General features: G+C 37.8%; 1 protein-coding gene across 1 annotated transcript in view; it reads left to right on the top strand.

Annotated features, from left to right (window-relative positions):
• The window catches only part of LOC127678099 (vomeronasal type-2 receptor 26-like), a 40,248-nt gene that overhangs the window by 12,316 nt on the left and 6,640 nt on the right, over positions 1-21,292 (top strand). The window contains exons 4-5 of the mRNA XM_052172903.1: positions 7,131-7,355; positions 12,078-12,201. Coding sequence (XP_052028863.1) covers positions 7,131-7,355; positions 12,078-12,201 — 349 coding nt within the window. The remainder of the gene's footprint in view (positions 1-7,130; positions 7,356-12,077; positions 12,202-21,292) is intronic.

Below are 21,292 nucleotides of genomic sequence, written 5' to 3'. Positions count from 1 at the left end.
TTTATTTTTTTGTAGGATATTTTTTATTATATATTTTTATTTTCTATATTCTTTTTTACATTCCAAATGATTTCTCCTTTCCCAGTTCCCCCCTCCTCATATGTCCCATAAACCTTCTTCTCTCCACCCATTCTCCAAACACCTCTCTCCTTTTTCTCTGTCCTCATACTCCCCTCCAATGCTAGACCAAGCCTTTACTAGATCAGGACCCTCTCCTTGCTTCTTCATGGGAGTCATTTGATATGCTAATTATGCCTTGGGTTTTCAGAGCTTCTGGAAGAATTAATATTCACTTTTCAGAGATTGCATTCCATGTGTATTCTTTTGTGATTGGGTTACCTCACTTAGGATGATATTTTCTAGTTTCAACCCTTTGCCTAAAAAATTCATGAATTCATTGTTTTTAATTGTTGAGTAGTATTCCATTGTGTAAATATACCACATTTTCTATATCCATTCCTCCATTGAGGAACATCTGGGTTCTTTCAAGCTTCTGGCTATTATAAATAAGGCTGCTATGAACATAGTGAAGCATGTGTCCTTATTGCATGCCGGGCAATCCTCTGGGTATATGCCCAAGAGTGGTATAGCAGAGTCCTCCGAAAGTGTCATGCCCAGATTTCTGAGGAACTACCAGACTGATTTCCAAAGTAGTTGCACCATCTTGCAATCCCACCAGCAGTGGAGGAGTGTTCCTCTTTCTCCACATCCTCACCAATACCTGCTGTCTCCTTTCTGATTGGTGTGAGTTGAAATCTCAGGGTTGTTTTGATTTGCATTTCCCTAATAACTAATGATGTTCAGCATTTCTTAAGGTGCTTCTAAGCCATCTGAATTTCTTTGGGTGAAAATTCTTTGTTTAGATCTGTACCCCATTTTTAATAGGGTTATTTGGTTCCCTGGGGTCTAACTTCTTGAGTTCTTTGTATATATTAGATATTAGCCCTCTGTCATATTTAGGGTTGTTGAAGATCCTTTCCCAGTCTGTTGGTTGTCATTTTGTACTTTTGACAGTGTCCTTTACCTTACAGAAACTTTGTAGTTTTATGAGGTCCTATTTGTCAATTATTCATCTTAGAGCATAAGTTATTGGAATTTTGTTCAGGAAATTTTTCCTCTGTAGCTATGTCTTCAAGGGTCTTCCCCAGTTTTTCTTTTTCCTATTAGTTTCAGTGTGTCAGGTTTTATGTGCAGGTCATTGATCCACTTGTAGTTGAGCTTAGTACAAGAAAATATGAATTGATTGTTTTGCATTCTTCTGCATGCTGATCTCCAATTGAACAAGCACCATTTGTTGAAAAGGCTCTCTTTTTTTCCACTGGATGCCTTCAGATCCTTTGTCAAAGATCAAGCGACCATAGGTGTGTGGGTTCCTTTCTGGGTCTTCAATCATATTCCATTGATCCGCTTGCCTGACATTGTACCAATACCATGCAGTTTTTATCACTATTGCTCTGTAGTAATGTTTGAGGTCTGGGATACTGATTCCCCCAGAAGTTGTTTTACTGTTGAGAATATGTTTAGCTATCCTGGGTATTTTGTTATTCCAGATGAATATAAGAATTGCTCTTTCTAGCTCTATTAAGAAAGAGTTGGGATTTTGATGGGGATTGCATTGAATCTGTAGATTGCTTTTGGCAAGACGGCCATTTTAACTATATTAATCCTGCCTGTCCACTAGCATGGAAGTTTTTTCCATTTTCTGTAGTCTTCGATTTCCTTGTTCAGAGATCTGAAGTTCTTGTCATATAGGTTTCTCACTTGTTTGGTTAGAATCACCCCAAGATACTTTATGCTGTTTGTGGCTATTGTGAAGGGTGTCATTTCCCTAATTTTTTTCTCAGTCTGCTTATCTTTTGAGTACAGAAAGGCTACTGATTTGCTTGCATTGATTTTGTAACCAGTCACTTTGCTAAAGTTGCTTATCAGCTGTAGGAGTTCTCTGGTGGATTTTTTTGGGGGGGTCACTTAAGTATACTATCATATCTTCTGCAAATAGTGATAATTTGACTGCTTCCTTACCAATTTGTATCCATTTGACCTCCTTATGTTGTCTAAATGCTCTAGCTAGAATGTACTATAATGAAAAGATATGGAGTGAGGGAACAGTCTTGTCTAGTCTCTGATTTTAGCTTCAAGTTTCTCTCCATTTACTTTGATGTTGGCTACCAGTTAGCTCTCTATTGCTTTAACTGTGTTTAGGTAAGGACCTTGAATTCCTGTTCATTCCAAGACTTTTAGCATGAAAGGATGCTGAATTTTGTCAAATGCATTTTTAGCATCTCATGAAATGATCATATGTTTTTTTTCCTTTGAGTTTGTTTATTTAGTGGATTGCATTGATGGATTTCCTTATATTGAATCATCCCTGCATCCCTGGGAAGAAGCCTACTCGATCTTGGTGGATGATCATATTGATGTGTTCTTGGATTCGATTGGCAAGAATTATATTAAGTATTTTTGCATCAATATTCATAAGGGAAATTGGCCTGAAGTTCTCTTTCTTTGTTGGATCGTTGTCTGGTTTTCATATCACCATAATTTGGCTTCAAGAAAAAGTTCAGTAATGTTCCTTTTTTTTCTATTTTGTGGAATAGTTTGAAGAGTATTAGGGTTAGGTCTTCTATGAAGGTCTGATAGAATTCTGCACTGAAGCCATCTGGTCTTGTGCTTTGTTTGGTTGGGATACTTTCTATGACCCCTTTTATTTCTTTAGTGGTTATGGGACTGTTTAGATAATCTATTTCATCAACTTTTTTGTCTGATATCTTTCTAGGGAACTGTCCATTTCCTCCAGATTCTCCAGTTGTGTTGAGTATAGGCTTTTGTAGTAGAATCTGATGATTTTTTTGAATTTCCTGAGTTTCTCTTGTTATATCTCCCTTTTCATTTCTAATTTTCTTAATTTGGATACTGTCTCTGGCCCTTTGGTTAGTCTGGCTAAGGGTTTATCTATCTTGTTTGTTTTCTCAAAGAACCAGTTCCTGGTTTTGTTGATTCTTTGTATAGTTCTTTGTTTCTGCTTGATTGATTGTAGCCCTGAATTTGATGATTTCCTGCCTTCTATTTCTCCTATTTGAAATAGCTTCTATTTGTTCCAGGGCTTTCACGTGTGTCATTAAGCTGCTAGTGTTTGCTCTCTCCATTTTCTTCTCTTTTTTATTTATTTATTTATTATTATTATTATTATTATTATTATTATTATTATTATTATTTTTGGTGGAGGCACTCAGGGCTATGAGTTTTCCTCTTAGCACTGCTTTCATTGTGTTATTTTTTAAATTTGATTTTTTATGTTCTTTTGTGTTTGATTTAAGAAGGTTACTATCTCATTTTTTCCAGGGTGAGGTTTCCCTCCTTGTATTGATGTTTTCCTCCTATTATCCTTTGTAGGGCTGGGTTTGTGGAACGATATTGGGTAAACTTGGTTTTGTCATGGAATATCTTAGTTTCTCCATCTATGGTGATTGAGAGTTTTGCTGGGTATAGTAGTCTTGGCTGGCATTTGTGTTCTCTTATAGTCTGCAAGAGATCTCCCCAGGATCTTTTAGCTTTCATAGTCTCTGCTGAGAAGTCTGGTGTAATTCTGATAGGACTTCCTTTATATGTTACTCGGCCTTTTTCTCTTACTGTCTTTAATATTCTTGCTTTGTTTAGTACATTTGGGGTTTTGATTATTATGTGATGGGAGGTATTTCTGTTCTGGTCCAGTCTGTTGGGAGTTCTGTAGGCTTCTTTTATATTCATGGGCATCTCTCTCTTTAGTTTAGGGATGTTTTCTTCCATAATTTTATTGAAGATATTTGCTGGCCCTTTAAGTTGTAAAGGCCACTCTTCACTCTCATCTATGCCTAAATCCTTAGGTTTGGTCTTCTTATTGTGTCTTGGATTTCCTGGATGCTTTGGGTTACCAGCTTTTTGCATTTTGCATTTTCTTTAACTGTTGAGTCCATGGTTTCTATGGTATCTTCAACATCTGAGATTCTTTCTTCTAGCTCTTGTATTCTGTTGTTGATATTTGCATCTATGGCCCCAGATTTCTTCCCAAGGTTTTCTATCTCCAACGTTGTTTCCCTTTACAATTTCATAGCTATTTCTACATCTGATTTTAGATCTTGGATGACTTTGGTTAGCTCCTGCACTTGCTTGTTTGTGTTTTCCTGTAATTCTTTAAGAGATTTTTTTTTTGTGTTTCCTCTTTCATGACCTCAGCCTGTTGACCAAAGTTCAACTGTATTTCAAGTGATTTTTGAGTTTCCTCCTTATTGTCTTCTGTATTCTCAATTTCTTTCAATTATTTTTGTGTTTTCCTTGTAAGGGTTTGTAACTTTTGATCCATTATTTTTTAAAGTGATTTATTTATGTCCTTTATGTGATCCTGCAACAACCTCATGACCAGTGATTTTAAATCCAAATCTTGTTTTTCTGGTGTGTTAGGGTATCCAGGACATGGTGTTAATGGATAATTGTTTCCAGATGCTGCCCTATTGCCTTGATTTCTGTTAGTAACATTTTATGTTTGCCTTTTGCCATCTCACTGGTGTTAGTTGGTATTTTTGTCAATGCTGGACTCACCCAGTGCAAGCTGCCTCTTCACAGCTGGCCTCTGGGTGTACAGCTGGACTCCTGCACTTCCTGGAGATGGAGGCTGTGGCCCGGCTGTTCCCAATCCTGAAGTGGAGACCAGAAGGCTGCCGCCAGAGACCTCAGGACTGGATCCTCACCTCTGCAGGGCCAGACTCACCAGAGCTCACTGCTTCCTCCCAGCCAGCCTCTGAGTGCACAGTTGGCCTTTTGCACAGCCGGGTGATGGGGTGCTATGGCCCAGGGTGTTCCCAATCCCAAGGCAGAGACTGGAAGGTTCCTGCTCGAGGCCTTAGGACTCTGTAGCCCAGGCTGTTCCAGATCCTGAAGCAGAGACCAGAAGGCTCCCACCAAAGGCCTCAGGACTGGATCCTCAGCTTTGCAGGGCCAGACTCACCAGAGCACATTGCTTCTTCCCAGCTGACCTCCAGATGCACAGCTGGCCTCTTGTACAGCCTAGAGATGGGGTGCTATGTATTGTTTCTGTTTTAAATTCATGCATTTATTGTACTTACCTTAAATTCACTATTAATCTTTTTAAAAATGTCTATCATGTGAGAATTTTTTATATGGGGCAGTTGACCCCTTTAGTTCATCTTTTTATCTGATTTCTTTAGATTCAATTGAATATCTTCCATTCGAATTTTTCTCTAAGAATATCAGTTATACATAAAATATTCTGGTGGTTTTCAAACGTGTTCAAGATATATTAGCAAGTACTGCTTATCAGTAATGCTGATGTATTTGGGAACTCTTCTGCTTTCTGTTTTCTATCTGTTTTAGCAGTGTTGTCAAGTGTTTCATTCATCTAAAGAAATACCCAGGTAGGGTTGCATTCACTTTGTGGTTTTGAGCAAATTATAGCCTACCACAAAGATAAAGAAGATACAATGCTCAATTTAACTGTGTTATTCTGCTTCTTTGCTGTTCTTGACTGTATGTCAGTTTCATTTTCTAGATAACACACATTTCCTTTTCTGTGAAAGTTTACTTTAACTTTTCTACATGACTGAAACATGAATAAAATTTTACTCTTGAGTATTTTTAAATGTGATCATATTCATTTTCCCTTCACTTTAAGAGGAGAAAATTTTGCTGATTCAAACTTAAAAGTAAAACAAACTCCTCTCTCAAGAATGGACATTTTTCACTTAATTCTTCAGAGAATTGGGTTTTTTGTTTGCTTTTATTTTAAATTATAAGGTCAAGTGTAGTTTTTTTGTATATCTACCATATATAGTCTATTAAAGCAATGTATTCTTTGACAGGTACAACAAGCATACAAATAGAAAATGCTTTTCTTCAACCCCATTTCTCTAAGTCTCTTAGCTCTCTGCATACTCACAGATTCTCCAGTCTCTCACTATCTCCCTATTCTATAGTCATGTCTTTTGATTTGTTTTTTCTTTCATGACCCACTAGAGTTATGACATACAGGGCCTTCCATATGGGCATGAATATGCAGTTATCCAATGAGGCAGAAGGAATACAAAAATGTTGGTATTTCTAATGACAATGACTTCCTCTCCTTTAGAATCTTTTAAATTCTTACATTGCTCATGTGATGGGCTTGACCCTATAAACTTCCTCCCTCATCTGAAGTTAAACATTTTTATGGGCTCAATCTTGTTCTGTTTCTATACAGGCAGACTTAGCTACCATAAGCTCCTGAGTGACATGACCATGTCACACCTAAAAGAGAGTATTTCATGGACCTCCTAACCAGCATCTGATTTGTTCATTCTCTCAATCCCCTCTTTCCCAATGGTTTCTATGATTTGGGAATCCTCTCATGACTGTCCTATTTCAATATGACCAGTCAATATTCATGGCATAGAGAAATTCTCCGATATAATCTGACAATAGCAGTATATCATGTATATAAATATTCAGGAAGAAATCCAATAATGTGTCCTCTTAGCCAAACAGAAGTAGGAGGCACACCTATAGGACTTCTGATCTCCCAAGACATTGACCTAAAATAGGTTTGTAGTAACAGGCATGAGTCTGTCTTATAAGGACATCCACAAAAATACCATGAGCAAGAAGTTGTTTATTCCCATAACAGTTGTGCCAGTATTTCACCAGTATGCATATCATGTCTGGAATGTGGGTATTATAGAATGCAAGGTCTACAGTTGGGAAAAGCCTCTGCTGACTTTACTGAAAAATTGTGGCTTTTCTGAAAATCTCTTATGCAAAAGTTTAAACAACCTTATTCAAATCGTTTTTATATTTCATAATTTTTCAAATAGTTAATTTCAAAATTTAGAATCTGTCTGCCAGAGTCAATACTGAGTGACTGAGAAAAGTTCAGAAATAAAACCTAAATAGTGGTGATAGTTTTGGTGAAAAGCATATATCTATGTCAATGTCTTTGTATAGTCCTACATGCACTAGTCTTATGATAAATATTTGATAAGTGAAACAAAAATCAAAGCCACAGGGCCATACAGTGAGTGAAAGAGAGGGCAATTATAGTATCCAGGTTTATTTGCATCCCAGTGAGTTATACTGCAATTTCTGACAGTTATTTTTTCTTTAAGCTCCATCCATTCTTACAAAAGGGCCAACTTGGAAGAAACATCAATGAGGAGAACATTGTGAACCAGGAAGATTCAGCAACCAAGATTGACATCTTTACTTACCATCCTCTGCAGAGTGGTACCAAAGCTCAAGTGAAAGTTGGCGAGTTTCTGTTTGAATCTAAGAGTGTTCACTATCTTTCCCTAAATGACAAACTCATATATTTGGGTGTATTCAACAATCAGGTGAGTATCTTTAAAGTCAGCACTTGTGGAGAAAAAAAGGAGGAGAGTGTGCAGGTGATGGTGGCAGGAGTTCCTTCATAGGAGAACTCTGGCTTGCAGATTCTGAGGGGATAGGAACACCAGCAGGACCAAACTTATGGAAGGCCGACAGGACAGGAGCTGCAGGCCTAGTGGGCACGGTCATTAGCACAGCCCTGAATACCTGTTATAGGTGAAGCTGTTTAGCTGTGCGGGGGCTCAGCAGGCTGAGTGGAGTCTGGCTTGTATCATTTCCATTCTCTGCTGGAAATGTTGAGGTTTGATCTGTGCTTTTACACTGAAGGTTTAATAAAAGTGACAGTTAATAGATTTATGTTTTATTATTAAAAGACTAAAATGAGAAAGGGAGAAAGAGAAGACAGAGAGATGAGGGACGATCATGACCATGTGAAAGAGAGAATGAAAAAGAGAGGAGAGAGAGAGAGAGAGAGAGAGAGAGAGAGAGAGAGAGAGAGAGAGAGAGAGAGAGAGAGAGAGAGGGGAATGATAAAAGAGAACTTGGAGGGGCAGGAAGTATCCATTTATAGTAAATGTACCCAGGTAACCAAGGGTCAGGGAAAGCCTGCCTGTAGCCAGGTGACTGCAGAGGTGGAGATCAGCCAGAACACTAGGGAATGGGGCATGCCACAACAGGGTTAAGGGAATGTTGAGTGCCATCAGGTTGAGAGTGCCCTTATTTTGTCCTTTCTAATGCTGAATACCTTAACTTTCTGCCTACAAATCACTGTGTTACTGATTCAGTTTGGATTAATTCTTCAGGTGGTTTCATTCTTGTAATGATCAGATACACACATGGCTTACCTAGAAAGAAAAAAGAAAAAAGAAAAGAGGAAAAAGAAATAACATCTTGGGCAGCTATTTGGATGGATCATAGTGGTCAAGGCTGTAGTGGAAGTAACTGCCTTCCGTAAATAAATAAAATAAACACATGTGGATGAAACCATTCTACCCAAATAAGGACTTATAAATATAACTTTCACTTTATGAAGTTAATTGTCATCTCTGAGGCTTACTGCCTCCACCTGCTATCCTAATTCTACTTCAGGATGCTTCTAGACTCCTATTGTCTATTCTAGTTTTAGAACATTTATAGCCTTTGAGACTTAAAGATGAAGAAGCTCCCCATCTCTACGTCTTTCTGAGTTCTGGCTGACTGGTTTAACTTGGGTATTCTGGCTCAATGTCTTCTTCAAGCTGACTGTTTCAATCTGAATTCTCAGTTTCTGATTGAATTTGCTCTGCTTTGCTTCATACTAAGTTTGGCAATATGTTCTAATCTTTTGGCTCCTTCTCAAGTTCTGCTGGTTCTCTCATTACCTGTGTCTAGCTTGTACTCTCTACAACCTCTCTCTGTACAAGTTGTGCATTAAAACTCATTGATCCCCAACCCTCATCCTCTTTATGTTTCTTTTTTTTATTTCATTTGTCAATTCTTTTATTTTTTATTCGATATATTTTTATTTACATTTCAAATGATTTACCCTTTTCTAGCCCCCCCCCCACTCCCCGAAAGTCCTGTAAGCCCCCTTCTCTCCCCCTGTCTTCCCACCTACCCCTTCCCATTTCCCCGTTCTGGTTTTGCTGAATACTGCTTCACTGAGTCTTTCCAAAACAAGGGGCCACTCCTCCTTTCTTCTTGTACCTCATTTGATGTGTGGATTATGTTTTGGGTATTCCAGTCTTCTAGGTTAATATCCACTTATTAGTGAGTGCATACCATGACTCACCTTTTGAGTCAGGGTTACCTCACTTAGTATGATGTTCTCTAGTTCCATCCATTTGCCTAAAAATTTCATGAATTCATTGTTTCTAATGGCTGAATAGTACTCCATTGTGTAGATATACCACATTTTTTGAATCCACTCTTCTGTTGAGGGATACCTGGGTTCTTTCCAGCATCTGGCAATTATAAATAGGGCTGCTATGAACATAGTAGAACATGTATGCTTATTACATGGTGGGGAGTCTTCTGGGTATATGCCCAGGAGTGGTATAGCAGGATCTTCTGGAAGTGAGGTGCCCAGTTTTCTGAGGAACCGCCAGACTGATTTCCAGAGTGGTTGTACCAATTTGCAACCCCACCAGCAGTGGAGGAGTGTTCCTCTTTCTCCACACCCTCTCCAACACCTGCTATCTCCTAATTTTTAATCTTAGCCATTCTGACTGGTGTAAGGTGAAATCTCAGGGTTGTTTTGATTTGCATTTCCCTAATGACTAATGAAGTTGAGCATTTTTTAAGATGCTTCTCCGCCATCCGAAGTTCTTCAGGTGAGAATTCTTTGCTTAACTCTGTACCCCCTTTTTTTTAATTGGGTTGTTTGGTTTTCTGGAAATGCTATGACAAGTGAGTAAAATTTCTGGAGATAGTCCACAATTTTGAGTGGTTGTAATGTGTGCACTCTGAGAGTATCTGTGTGCACCCAGATACTTTGAATTAGATATTGCTCCTCTTTCCTGACAGTATTATGTAGCTTAATTTCTGTGTATTTACTCATTTTATTGGGTACGTTTCCTTCAGAATCAATATGAAGATATACTTTCATGTAATAAAACTGTTTTGATGAATTGATTTTCTAATTGCTGATCATGATTTTAGAGAGCTCCTAAATTGATACAAGTATTCTCAAGGACCCTATAAAATAAAAGTTGCAAATAGAGCTCTTTATACCTTCATGTTTCTTGGATTAATTGTGCCAGGGAAAAAACCAAATGGAAAAAATTAATGATCAATGAGAAAACATTTATTTAATTATAGATCTAAGAAATATCCAATAGGTATTCACTGTGGAAAAGCAACGCCATATTAAACTTTTGCTTTGAACTTATAATGAACTGATACAATGAAACACTGCTTTGAATTTATATACTTTCTGCTGTAATTCCTTTTGTTTTTTTAACATTTTGTGTATGAGGTAATATTTTTTACATAGATTTTTGTAACAAAAAATCTATAAAAACACTGAAAGCAATAATAAAGACTTGGAGTAGCATCTTTCTGCTTCTCCCAATGTGTGTTTGTTTTTCTGTACCCTTAATTTGACATTCTTAATTTCTTTTCTTTTCTTCCTTTCCTTTTTTCTTTTCTTTTCTTCCTTTCTTCATCGATTCTTTCCTACTTTCCTTCATTCCTTTTCCTTCCTTTCTTCCTTCATTCCTTCCACCCCTCTCTCCCTCTTCCCTTCCCTCCCTCTCCCCCTCTTTCCCTCTGTTCTTTCTTTCTTTCTTTCTTTCTTTCTTTCTTTCTTTCTTTCTTTCTTTCTTTCTTTCTTTCTTCCTTCCTTCCTTCCTTCCTTCCTTCCTTCCTTTCTTTTTTATTTACTTCTTTCTGTCTAGGAAAATTTTATCAAAATTTGAGAGTCTTGCCTGCCTAGCAAGAGGTCCCTGAGACAATGTCTAAAGAGTCCAAGTAACTAAGTTTCTTTTCTTAATCAAATCCTTCTGCAGAAGGAGTAAACTGCAAGAAGATATCAGCTCTTGGCCCAGGATACGCAAAACCAAGTTAATTGTCCAAAGCCATCACCTTCTACCACCAGAATAGAGATAATTAAATAGTCAGAAGCCATCAGTTTCTGGGCCCCAGAACAATAAGAGGGTGTTAATGACCAGTGGCCTTCATCCTTTGTCCTTCATCTATCACTGTGTCACACCTCAGTACATGATTGTAGAAGCTAGCACCCTAGCAAATTGCTGTTCTTTCCTGTCTACTCTAATGAGAGTTGGGTGTTTCCTATCTCTGACTCATTCTTTCAAATCTTTCTCTTATTTGTCACCTTGATTGTCCCTCAATTAGAATTAACTTTCAATCATGGGTGCTTTATTCTATAAAGTAACTTACCTTCTTTAGTTGGGATTAAGGATATATTCTGGGACTAAGCTTTACCACAACTAGAAATAGATTTTTCAGTAAATAATATAATCTCAGGGTTAACAGTGTGATTAAATGTCATGTGACAGATATTTCTGTATTTCAATGTAAAATTATATGCACACTCATATACTTATTGATGTAACTATTCACAATGAACATTTCTGTGATGTGATAAAAATAGGTGATATGTAGTAATGTGGAACATTATGTTCATCAGGAGACCTGATAAGTTTTTTCCAATGCAAAACACTGGGTACATCAAGCACCCCAAGACAGGTCTCATATCCAGGAGTAGTTGGGCAGCACAAGAGGGGAATCCACAACACATACATACTTTTATTTGGTTACAGTTTTGTTTTTATTTCTTTTGCTTTTTGCACTGTTGTATTTTATTTTCAAGGTTTTGATGCTTAGTTATTTTGGGGAATGTATTCTGTTTTTTTTGTTGTTGTTGTTGTTTTGTTTTGTTTTTTCTTTTTTTTTCTTTCTTTTTTTTGAGAAAGAACTCAAATTTGGGCAGGTTGAGAGGGGGTTGACGGGACAGAGATGGGAAAAGGGAAGGATATGATCAAAATATATGAAATAAATGAAATAAATGAAAGCAAGAAAATCAATTAAACAATGAAATAAAATAAAGCAACAGTTCAAAAAGAGAATTATGATAGGGAGAAACAGGCAATTTGGCTTCATACTCTCTAAACGTCTGGTACTTCTTTCTTATAGTACACAGATATCCTGCTGAAACTTACCATCTCAATGCTAATACTGAATGTCATGAGCTGACTGCCTGTGCTTGACTCATGTCTCCTATACAGATTCCTTTTTCTAATTGCAAACAAAGTTGTCCTCTTGGATTTAGGAAAACAGAAGACCGTTGGTTTGCATTCTGTTGTTGTGATTGTGTCCCATGTCCAGCTGGAGAGATTACAAATGAAACAGGTATTTATAAAATGGTTCCAAATGTAGAAATTTCTAGAAATGGTTCTGAATGAGGAAATGATGTACCACTAGATAGGGGTGAAAACACAACACCTGAAGACACAGTTATATTTATGTAGCTGACTCTCAATACTTTAAAACAAGATAATGCTGGGTGGAGGTGGCAAAGTTCTTAATGCCAACTCTCAGTATGTGGGTCTCTGAGTTCAAGGCAATTCTGATCCACAGAGTACCATGACAGCCATGGCTGAACAGAGTAACCCTGTCTTGAAAAAAAAGCAATTCTTGATCTTAGAGCATACTCTATTGGTGTTCTCTTCAGGAAAGTTTCCCTTGTACTGATGTCCTCAAGGGTCTTCCCCAGTTTCTTTTCTATTACCTTCTGAGTGTCTGGCTTTATGTGGAGGTCCTTGAGCCATTTGGAGTTGAGCTTAGTACAAGGAGCTAAGGATGGATCCATTCGCATTCTTCTGCATGCTTACCTCCAGTTGAACCAGCACCATTTGTTGAAAAGGCTATCCACTGCATATTTTCAGCCCCTTTGTCGAGGATCAAGTGGCCATAGTCGTGTGGGTTCATTCTTCGATCTTCAATCCTATTCCATTGTTTCATCTGCCTGTCATTGTACCAACACCATGCAGTTTTTAACACTATTGCTCTGTAGTGTTGCTTGATGTCAGGGATACTGATTCCTCCAGAATTTCTTTTGTTGTTATGAATAGTTTTAACTATCCTGGGTTTTTTGTTATTCCAGATGAATTTGATAATTGCTCTTTCTAATTCTGTGAGGAACTGAGTTGGGATTTTGATAGTTATTGCATTGAATCTGTATATTGCTTTTGGCAAAATGGCTATTTTAACTAAATTAATCCTGCCAATCTATGAGCATGGGAGATATTTCCATTTTCTGAGGTCTTCTTCCATTTCCTTCTTCAGAGTCTTGAAGATCTTGTCATACAGTTCTTTCACTTGTTTGGTCAGAGTCACACCAAGGTACTTTGTAATGTTTGTGGATATTGTGAAGGGTATCATTTCCCTAATTTCTTTCTCAGAAGAAATTTCCTGCTTATTTTTTGAGTATAGGAAGGCTACTGATTTGCTTGAGTTGATTTAAACTTGCCACTTTGCTGAAGATGTTTATCAGCTGTAAGAGTTCTCTAGTGAAGTTTTTGGGTCACTTAGGTAGACTATCATATCATCTGCAAATAGTGATAGTTTGACTTCTTCCTTTCAAGTTTGTATCCCTTTGACCTCCTTATGTTGTCTAATTGCCCAAGCTAGTACCTCAAGTGCAATATTTAAAAGATAAAGAGAGAGGATGCAGCCTTGTCAAATCTCTGATATTAGTGGGATCGCTTAAGTTTCTCTCCATTTAGTTTGATGTTGGCTACCAGTTTGCTGTATATTGCTTTTAGAATGTTTAGGTATGGGTATTGAATTCCTGTTCTTTCCAAGACTTTAAGCATGAAAGGGTGCTGAATTTTATCAAATGCTTTTTCAGCATCCAATGGTATTAAGCCTACTTGATCATGGTGGATGATCGTTTTTATGTGTTCTTGGATTTGGTTGACAAGAATTATATTGAGTAATTTTGCATCGATGTTCATAAGGGAAATTGGTCTGAAGTTCTCTTTCTTAGTTGGATCTTCATGTGGTTTTGGTATCAGTGTAATTGTGTCTTCGTAGAAAGAGTTGGGTAGTGTTTCTTCCATTTCTATTTTTGTGGAATAGTTTGAAAAGTATTAGCGTTAAGTCTTCTTTGAAGGTCTGATAGGATTCTGCATTTAAACCATCTGGTCCTGTGATTTTTTTGATTGGAAGACTTTCTATGACCCTTCTATTTCTTTAGGGGTTATGGGACTGTTTAGATGATCTATTTGATCCTGATTTAATTTTGGTATTTGGTATCTGTCTAGGAAATTGTCCATTTCCTCCAGATTCTCCAGTTGTGTTGAGTGTAGGCTTTTGTAGTAGGTTCTGATGATTTTTTTGAATTTCCTCAGTTTCTGTTGCTATATCCCCCTTTTCATTTCTAATTTTGTTAATTTGGATACTGTCTCTGTGCCCTTTGGTCAGTCTGGCTCAGGGTTTATCTATCTTGTTGATTTTCTCAAAGAACCAGCTCCTGGATTCATTGATTCTTTCTATGGTTCTCTTTGCTTCCATTTGATTGATTCCAGTCCTGAGTGTGACCTCATAAACTTAAAAAAGTTTCTGTAAGGCAAATTACACAATCAAAAGTACAAATTGGCAAACAACAAATAGGGAAAAGATCTTCATCAACCTATATCAAATAGAGGGCTAATATCCAAAATATACAAAGAACTCAAGAAGTTAAACCCCAGCAATCCAAATTACCCTATTAAAAATGGGCTACAGAGTTAACAATGAATTTTCACCAGAAGAACTTCGGATGACTGGCTGAGAAGTATCTTTAAAAAAATGCTCAACTTCTTTAGTCTTTAGGGAAATGCAAATCAAAACAACCCTGGGATTTCACCTTACACCAGTCAGAATGGCTAAGATTAAAAATTCAGGAGACAGCACGTGTTCACTAGGATGTGTAGAAAGAGGAACACTCCTCCACTGCTGGTGGGGTTGCAAATTGTTACAATCAGTCTGGCGGTTCCTCAGAAAACTGGGCAAGTCACTTCTGGAGGATCCTGCTATACCACTCCTGGGCATATACTCAGCGGATTCCCCAGCAGTGAATAAAGATACGTGTTGCACTATGTTCATAGCAGCCCTATTTATAATAGCCAGAACGTGGAAAGAACCCAGGTATCCCTCAATGGAAGAATGGATGCAAAACATGTGGTATATACACACAATGGAGTACTATTCAACCATTAGAAACAATGAATTCATGAAATTCTTAGACAAATGGATGGAGCTAGAGAACATCATACTAAGTGAGGTAACCCCGTCTCAGAAGATTAATCATCGTATGCACTCGCTAATAAGTGGATATTGGCCTAGAAAATTGGAATTCTCAAAGCATAATCCATACATCAAATGATATAAATGAAGTACAGAGGAGTAGCCTGGTTCTGGAAAGTCTCAGTGTAGCAGTATAAGGCAAAAATACAACAGGGATGTGGGAAGGGGTGGATGGGAGAACAGGAGGAGGGAAAAGGGCTTATGGTACTTTCAGGGAGTCTCTGGATGGTCTTTCCATCAGACTCTGCTCTAAATTTTGTCTCTTTATCTCCTTCTGTGGGCATGTTTTCTTCTTCCTATAAAGGACCCAAAAATCCATACATTGGTCTTCCTCCTTCTTGGGCATGATTTGATATGGGAAATGGGTCTTGGGTATTCCAAGCTTCTGGGCTAATATCCATTTATCAGTGAATGCATACCATGAGTGTTCTTTTGTGATTGGGTTACATCACTAAGGATGATATTTTCCAGTTCCATCCATTTGTTTAAGAATTTCATGGATTCATTGTTTTTAATGGCTGAATAGCAGTACTATTGGAGTACAATTGGAGTACTATTGGAATATATATATATATATATATATATATATATATATATATATATATATATATATATATATCACATTTTCTGTATCCATTCCTCTGTTGGGGAACAGCTTGGTTCTTTCCACCTTCTGGCTGTTATAAATAGGACTTCTATGGACATAGTGGCGTATGTGTTCTTATTACAGGCTGTAGAATCCCCTGGTATATGACCAGGAGTAGTATAGCAGAGGCCTCCAGTAGTATTATGCCCAGTTTTTTGAGTAACAACCAAACTAATTGACAGAGTGGTAATACCACCTTGCAATCCCACCAGAAGTGGAGGAATGTTCCTTTTTCTCCACAACCTCTCCAACCCCTGCTGTTCCCTGGGTTTTTTTATCATAGCCATCCTGACCAGTGTGAAGTGAAATCTCAGTGCTGTTTTGATTTGCATTTCCCCGATGAATAAGGATGTTGAACATTTATTTAGGTGCTTCTCAGCCATACAGTATTCCTCAGTTGAAAATTCTTTGTTTAGCTCTTTATCCCGTATTTTTACCAGTGTTGTTTGGTTCTCTGGACTTGAGTTCTTTGTATATATTGGATATTAGCCCTCTGTCGGATGTAAGGTTGGTAAAGATTTTTGTTAATTTGGATACTGTCTCTGTGCCCTCTGATTAGTCTGGTTTACCATTTATCTACCTCTGTTGATTTTTTCAAAGAGCCAGCTCCTAGTTTTTTGATTAATTGTATGGTTCTTTTTTGTTTAAACTTAGTTGATTTTGGCCCTGAGTTGGATGATTTCCTGCCTTCTACTCCTCTTCAGTGTATTAGCTTCTTTCTTTTCCAGAGCTTTCAGGTGTGCCATTAAGAAGCTAGTGTATACTCTCTACAGTTTCTTTTTGGAGGCTCTCAGAGTTATAGGTTTTCCTCTTAGCACTGCTTTCATTGTGTCCCATAAGTTTGGCAATGCTGTGCCTTCATTTTCATTAAATTCTGAAAAGTCTTTAATATCTAAATTTATTTCTTCCTTGAGGAAGGTATAATTGAGTAGAGCATTCATCCCGACCCACGGGACCTAGTAAGTCGGGGAGTCGAGGAGACCCCAAGCCTGAAAGAGAAAATGGGAAGGAAAGGAAAGGGAGGTCAAGCAAACAGGGTGTCTTTGTCAAAGCCTCTTTAATGAAATGCAAAACACCTGGTTTTGAACCCACCTTTAGAGGAAGTAGGGAGTGGCTGAAGGGAATGTTAGAGTCACAGAAAGAGGAAAGATCATCCAGGGCAGATGTTGACACTGGCTCGAGGCATCTGCAGTTTTCCTGGAATGCTGGTTCTGCCCAGACCATCCCAGGTGTGTTTGGCCAGGTAAAGAACCGGTTGATCAGCCTTGTGTAAAGAAGGGGGGGGGGTTCAGTTGTAAACAGCAAGGTCAGTGAACTTTCAAGGTGAGGGCTGTTGAAAGTCTGGTTTTCTAGAGTTTGGTCTCCGACAAGCATTGTTCATCTTCCATGTTTATATGGGCTTTCTATTATTTTTGTTGCTATTTAAGACCAGTCTTAATCTGTAGTTATCTGATAGGAGGCATGGAATTACTTCAATCTTCTCATATCTGTTGAGGTCTGTTTTGTGACCAATTAAATGGTCGATTTTGAAGATACGATGAGGTGGTAAAAAGATATATTCTTATGATTTAGGTTGAAATGTTGTATAGATATCTGTTAAATCCATTTGGTCCAAAACTTCAATTTGTTTGACTATGTATCTGATTTGTTTGTGTTCCCCGGTTGGTTCATTGAGGAGAATGGAGTGTTAAAGTCACTCACAATCATTGTGTGAGGGGCAATGTGTGCTTTAGGCTTTAGTAAAGTTTCTTTTATGACTGAGTGTGCACTTTTGAGTATATATGTTCAGAATTGAGAGTTCTTCTTGGTAGATTTTTCCTTTGATGAGTATGAAGTGTCCGTCTGTATCTTTTATGATGACTTTAGGTTGAAAGTTGTTTTTTTTTCCTGTATTATAATGGCTACTCAAGCTTATTTCCTTAGACCATTTTCTTGGAAAATTATTTTCCAGCCTTCTACTATGAGGCAGTGTTTTTCTTTGACAACATGATATGTTTCCTGTATGCCACAAAATTGGGGATCTTGTTTAAGTATCCAGTCTTTTAGTCTATGTCTTTTTATTGGGGAATTGAGTCCATTGATTTTAAGAGATATTAAGGATTAGTGATTTTGCTTCCTGTTATTTTTGATGTTATTGTTATGTTTGTGTAGTTTTCTTCTTTAGGGTTTGTTGAAATTAGATTACTAAGTTACTTTTTGTAGAGTGTAGTTGCCTTCCTTGTATGGGCATTTTCAGTTTATTGTCCTTTTTAAGGGCTGGATTTATGGAAAGATATTGTGTAAATTTGGTTTCATCATGGAATATCTTGGTTTCTCCATCTATAGTGATTGAGATTTCTATAGTGTTCTATAGAGGTTCTCCATCTATAGTGATTGAGGGTTCTGCTGGGTATGTATGTAGTCTGGGCTGGCATTTGTGTTCTGCTAGAGTCTGCCCAGGATCTTCTGGTTTTCATGGTCTCTGGTGAGACATCTGGTATAATTCTGATAGGTCTTCCTTTATATGCTACTTGGCATTTTTCTCTTACTGCTTTTAATATTCTTTCTTTGTTTAGTATATTTGGGGTTTTGATTTTTATGTGATGGGAGGTATTTCTGTCCTTGTGCAGTCTGTTTCAAGTTCTGTAAGCTCCTTGTCTGCCCATGGGTTTTTCTTTCTTTAGATTAGGGAAGAGTTCTTTAATTTGTTGAAAATTTTTACTGGCCCTTTAAGTTGTAACTCTTCACTCTCCTCTATACCTATAATCCTTAGGTTTGGTCTTCTCATTGTATCCTAGATGTCCTGGATGTTTTGGTAACAAGCTTTTTACATTTTGCATTTTCTTTGACTATTGAGTCAATGTTTTCTGTGGGATCTTCAGCACCTCAGATTCTTTCCTCTATCTCTTGTAATTTATTGTTGTTGTTTGCATCTATGGCACCTGATTTCTTTCCAAGGTTTTATATCTACAAAGTTGTCTCCATTTATATTTTCTTACTTGTTTCTACTTCATTTATAGATCCTGGATGGTTTTGCTCAGTTCCTTGATTTGTTTGTTTGCATTTTCCTCTAATTCTTTAAGGGATTATTGTGTTTCCTCTATCAGGACTTCTGCCTGTTGACTCTTGTTCTCTTGAATGTCTTTAAGTGATTTTTGTATTTCGTCTTTATGGGCTTCTATCTATTAGCCCATGTTTTCTTGTATTACGTTAAGCAGTTTTTGTGTTTCCTATTAAAGGTCTTCAACCTGTTGACTCATGTTCTCTTTGTAGGATTTTTTCATTATATATTTTTATTTTCTATATTTTTTGTTTACATTCCAAATGATTTCTCCTTCCCCAGTTCCCCCCTCCCAATATGTCGCATAAGGATACTTCTCTCCAACAATTCTCCAATCACCTCCCTTCTTTTTCTCAGTCCTGGTACTCCCCTACAATGCTAGATCAAGCCTTTCCAGAATCAGGGCCCTCTCCTTACTTCTTCAAGGGATTCATTTGTTATGCTAATTGTGTTTTTTATTCGATATATTTTTATTTACATTTCAAATGATTTCCCCTTTTATAGCCCCCCACTCCCCGAAAGTCCCATAAGCCCCCTTCTCTCCCCCTGTCCTCCCACCCACCTCGTCCCAATTCCCCATTCTCCTTTTGACCTATACTGCTTCACTGAGTTTTGCCAGAACAAGGGGACACTCCTCCCTTCTTCTTGGACCTCATTTGATGTGTGGATTATGTTTTGGGTATTCCAGTTTTCTAGGTTAATATCCACTTATTAGTGAGTGCATACCATGATTCATCTTTTGAGTCTGGGTTACCTCACTTAGTAAGATGTTCTCCAGCTCCATCCATTTGCCTAAGAATTTCACAAATTCATTGTTTCTAATGGCTGAATAGTACTCCATTGTGTATATATACCACATTTTTTGCATCCACTCTTCTGTTGAGGGATACCTGGGTTCTTTCCAGCTTCTGGCAATTATAAATACTGCTGCTACAAACATAGTAGAGCATGTATCCTTATTACATGCTGGGGAATCTTCTGGGTATATGCCCAGGAATGGTATAGCAGGATCTTCTGGAAGTGAGGTGCCCAGTTTTCTGAGGAACCGCCAGACTGATTTCCAGAGTGGTTGTACCAATTTTCAAACCCACCAGCAGTGGAGGAGTGTTCCTCTTTCTCCACATTCTCGATAGCACCTGCTGTCTCCTGAATTTTTAATCTTAGCCATTCTGACTGGTATAAGGTAAAATCTCAGGGTTGTTTTGATTTGCATTTCCCTAATGACTAATAAAGTTGAGCATTTTTTAAGATTCTTCTCCGCCATCCGAAGTTCTTCAGGTGAAGAATTCTTTGTTTAACTCTGTACCCCATTTTTTAATAGGGCCGTTTGGTTTTCTGGAGTCTAACTTCTTGAGTTCTTTATATATATTGGATATTAGCCCTCTATCTGATGTAGGATTGGTGAAGATCTTTTCCCAATTTGTTGGTTGCTGATTTGTCCTTTTGATGGTGTCCTTTGCCTTACAGAAACTTTGTGTATTTTATGAGGTCCCATTTGTCAATTCTTGATCATAGAGCATATGCTATTGGTGTTCTGTTCAGAAACTTTCTCCCTGTACCGATGTCCTCAAGGGTCTTCCCCAGTTTCTTTTCTATTAGCTTCAGAGTGTCTGGCTTTATGTGGAGGTCCTTGATCCATTTGGATTTGAGCTTAGTACAAGGAGACAAGGATGGATCTATTCGCATTCTTCTGCATGCTTACCTCCAGTTGAACCAGCACCATTTGTTGAAAAGGCTATCTTTTTTCCATTGGATGTTTTCAGCCCCTTTGTCCAAGATCAAGTGGCCATAGGTGTGTGGCTTCATTTCTGGATCTTCAATCCTGTTCCATTGATCTGCGTGCCTGTCACTGTACCAATACCATGCAGTTTTTAACACTATGGCTCAGTAGTATTGCTTGAGGTCGGGGATACTGATTCCCCCAGAATTTCTTTTGTTGCTGAGAATAGTTTAACTATCATGGATTTTTGTTATTCCAGATAAATTTGAGAATTGCTTTTTCTAACTCTGTGAAAAATTGAGTTGGGATTTTGATGGGTATTGCATTGAATGTGGATATTGCTTTTGGCAAAATGGCCATTTTAACTATATTGATTCTACCGATCCATGAGCATGGGAGGTTTTCCCATTTTTTGAGGTCTTCTTCCATTTCCTTCTTCAGAGTCTTGAAGTTCTTGTCATACAGATCTTTTACATGCTTAGTAAGAGTCACCCCAAGGTACTTTATACTGTTTGTGGCTATTGTGAAGGGGGTCATTTCCTTAATTTCTTGCTCAGCCTTCTTATCCTTTGAGTATGGGAAGACCACTGATTTGCTTGAGTTGATTTTATAACCTGCCACTTTGCTGAAGTTGTTTATCAGCTGTAGGAGTTCTCTAGTGGAGTTTTTTGAGTCACTTAGGTAGACTATCACGTCATCTGCAAATAATGATAGTTTGACTTCTTCCTTTCCAATTTGTATCACT

Source organism: Apodemus sylvaticus, chromosome 2, assembly GCF_947179515.1.
Source record: "Apodemus sylvaticus chromosome 2, mApoSyl1.1, whole genome shotgun sequence".
In the NCBI taxonomy this organism is placed as follows: domain Eukaryota; kingdom Metazoa; phylum Chordata; class Mammalia; order Rodentia; family Muridae; genus Apodemus; species Apodemus sylvaticus.
The sequence above is the reverse complement of the archived record's forward strand: the minus strand, read 5'-3'. Positions and strand labels throughout refer to the sequence as shown.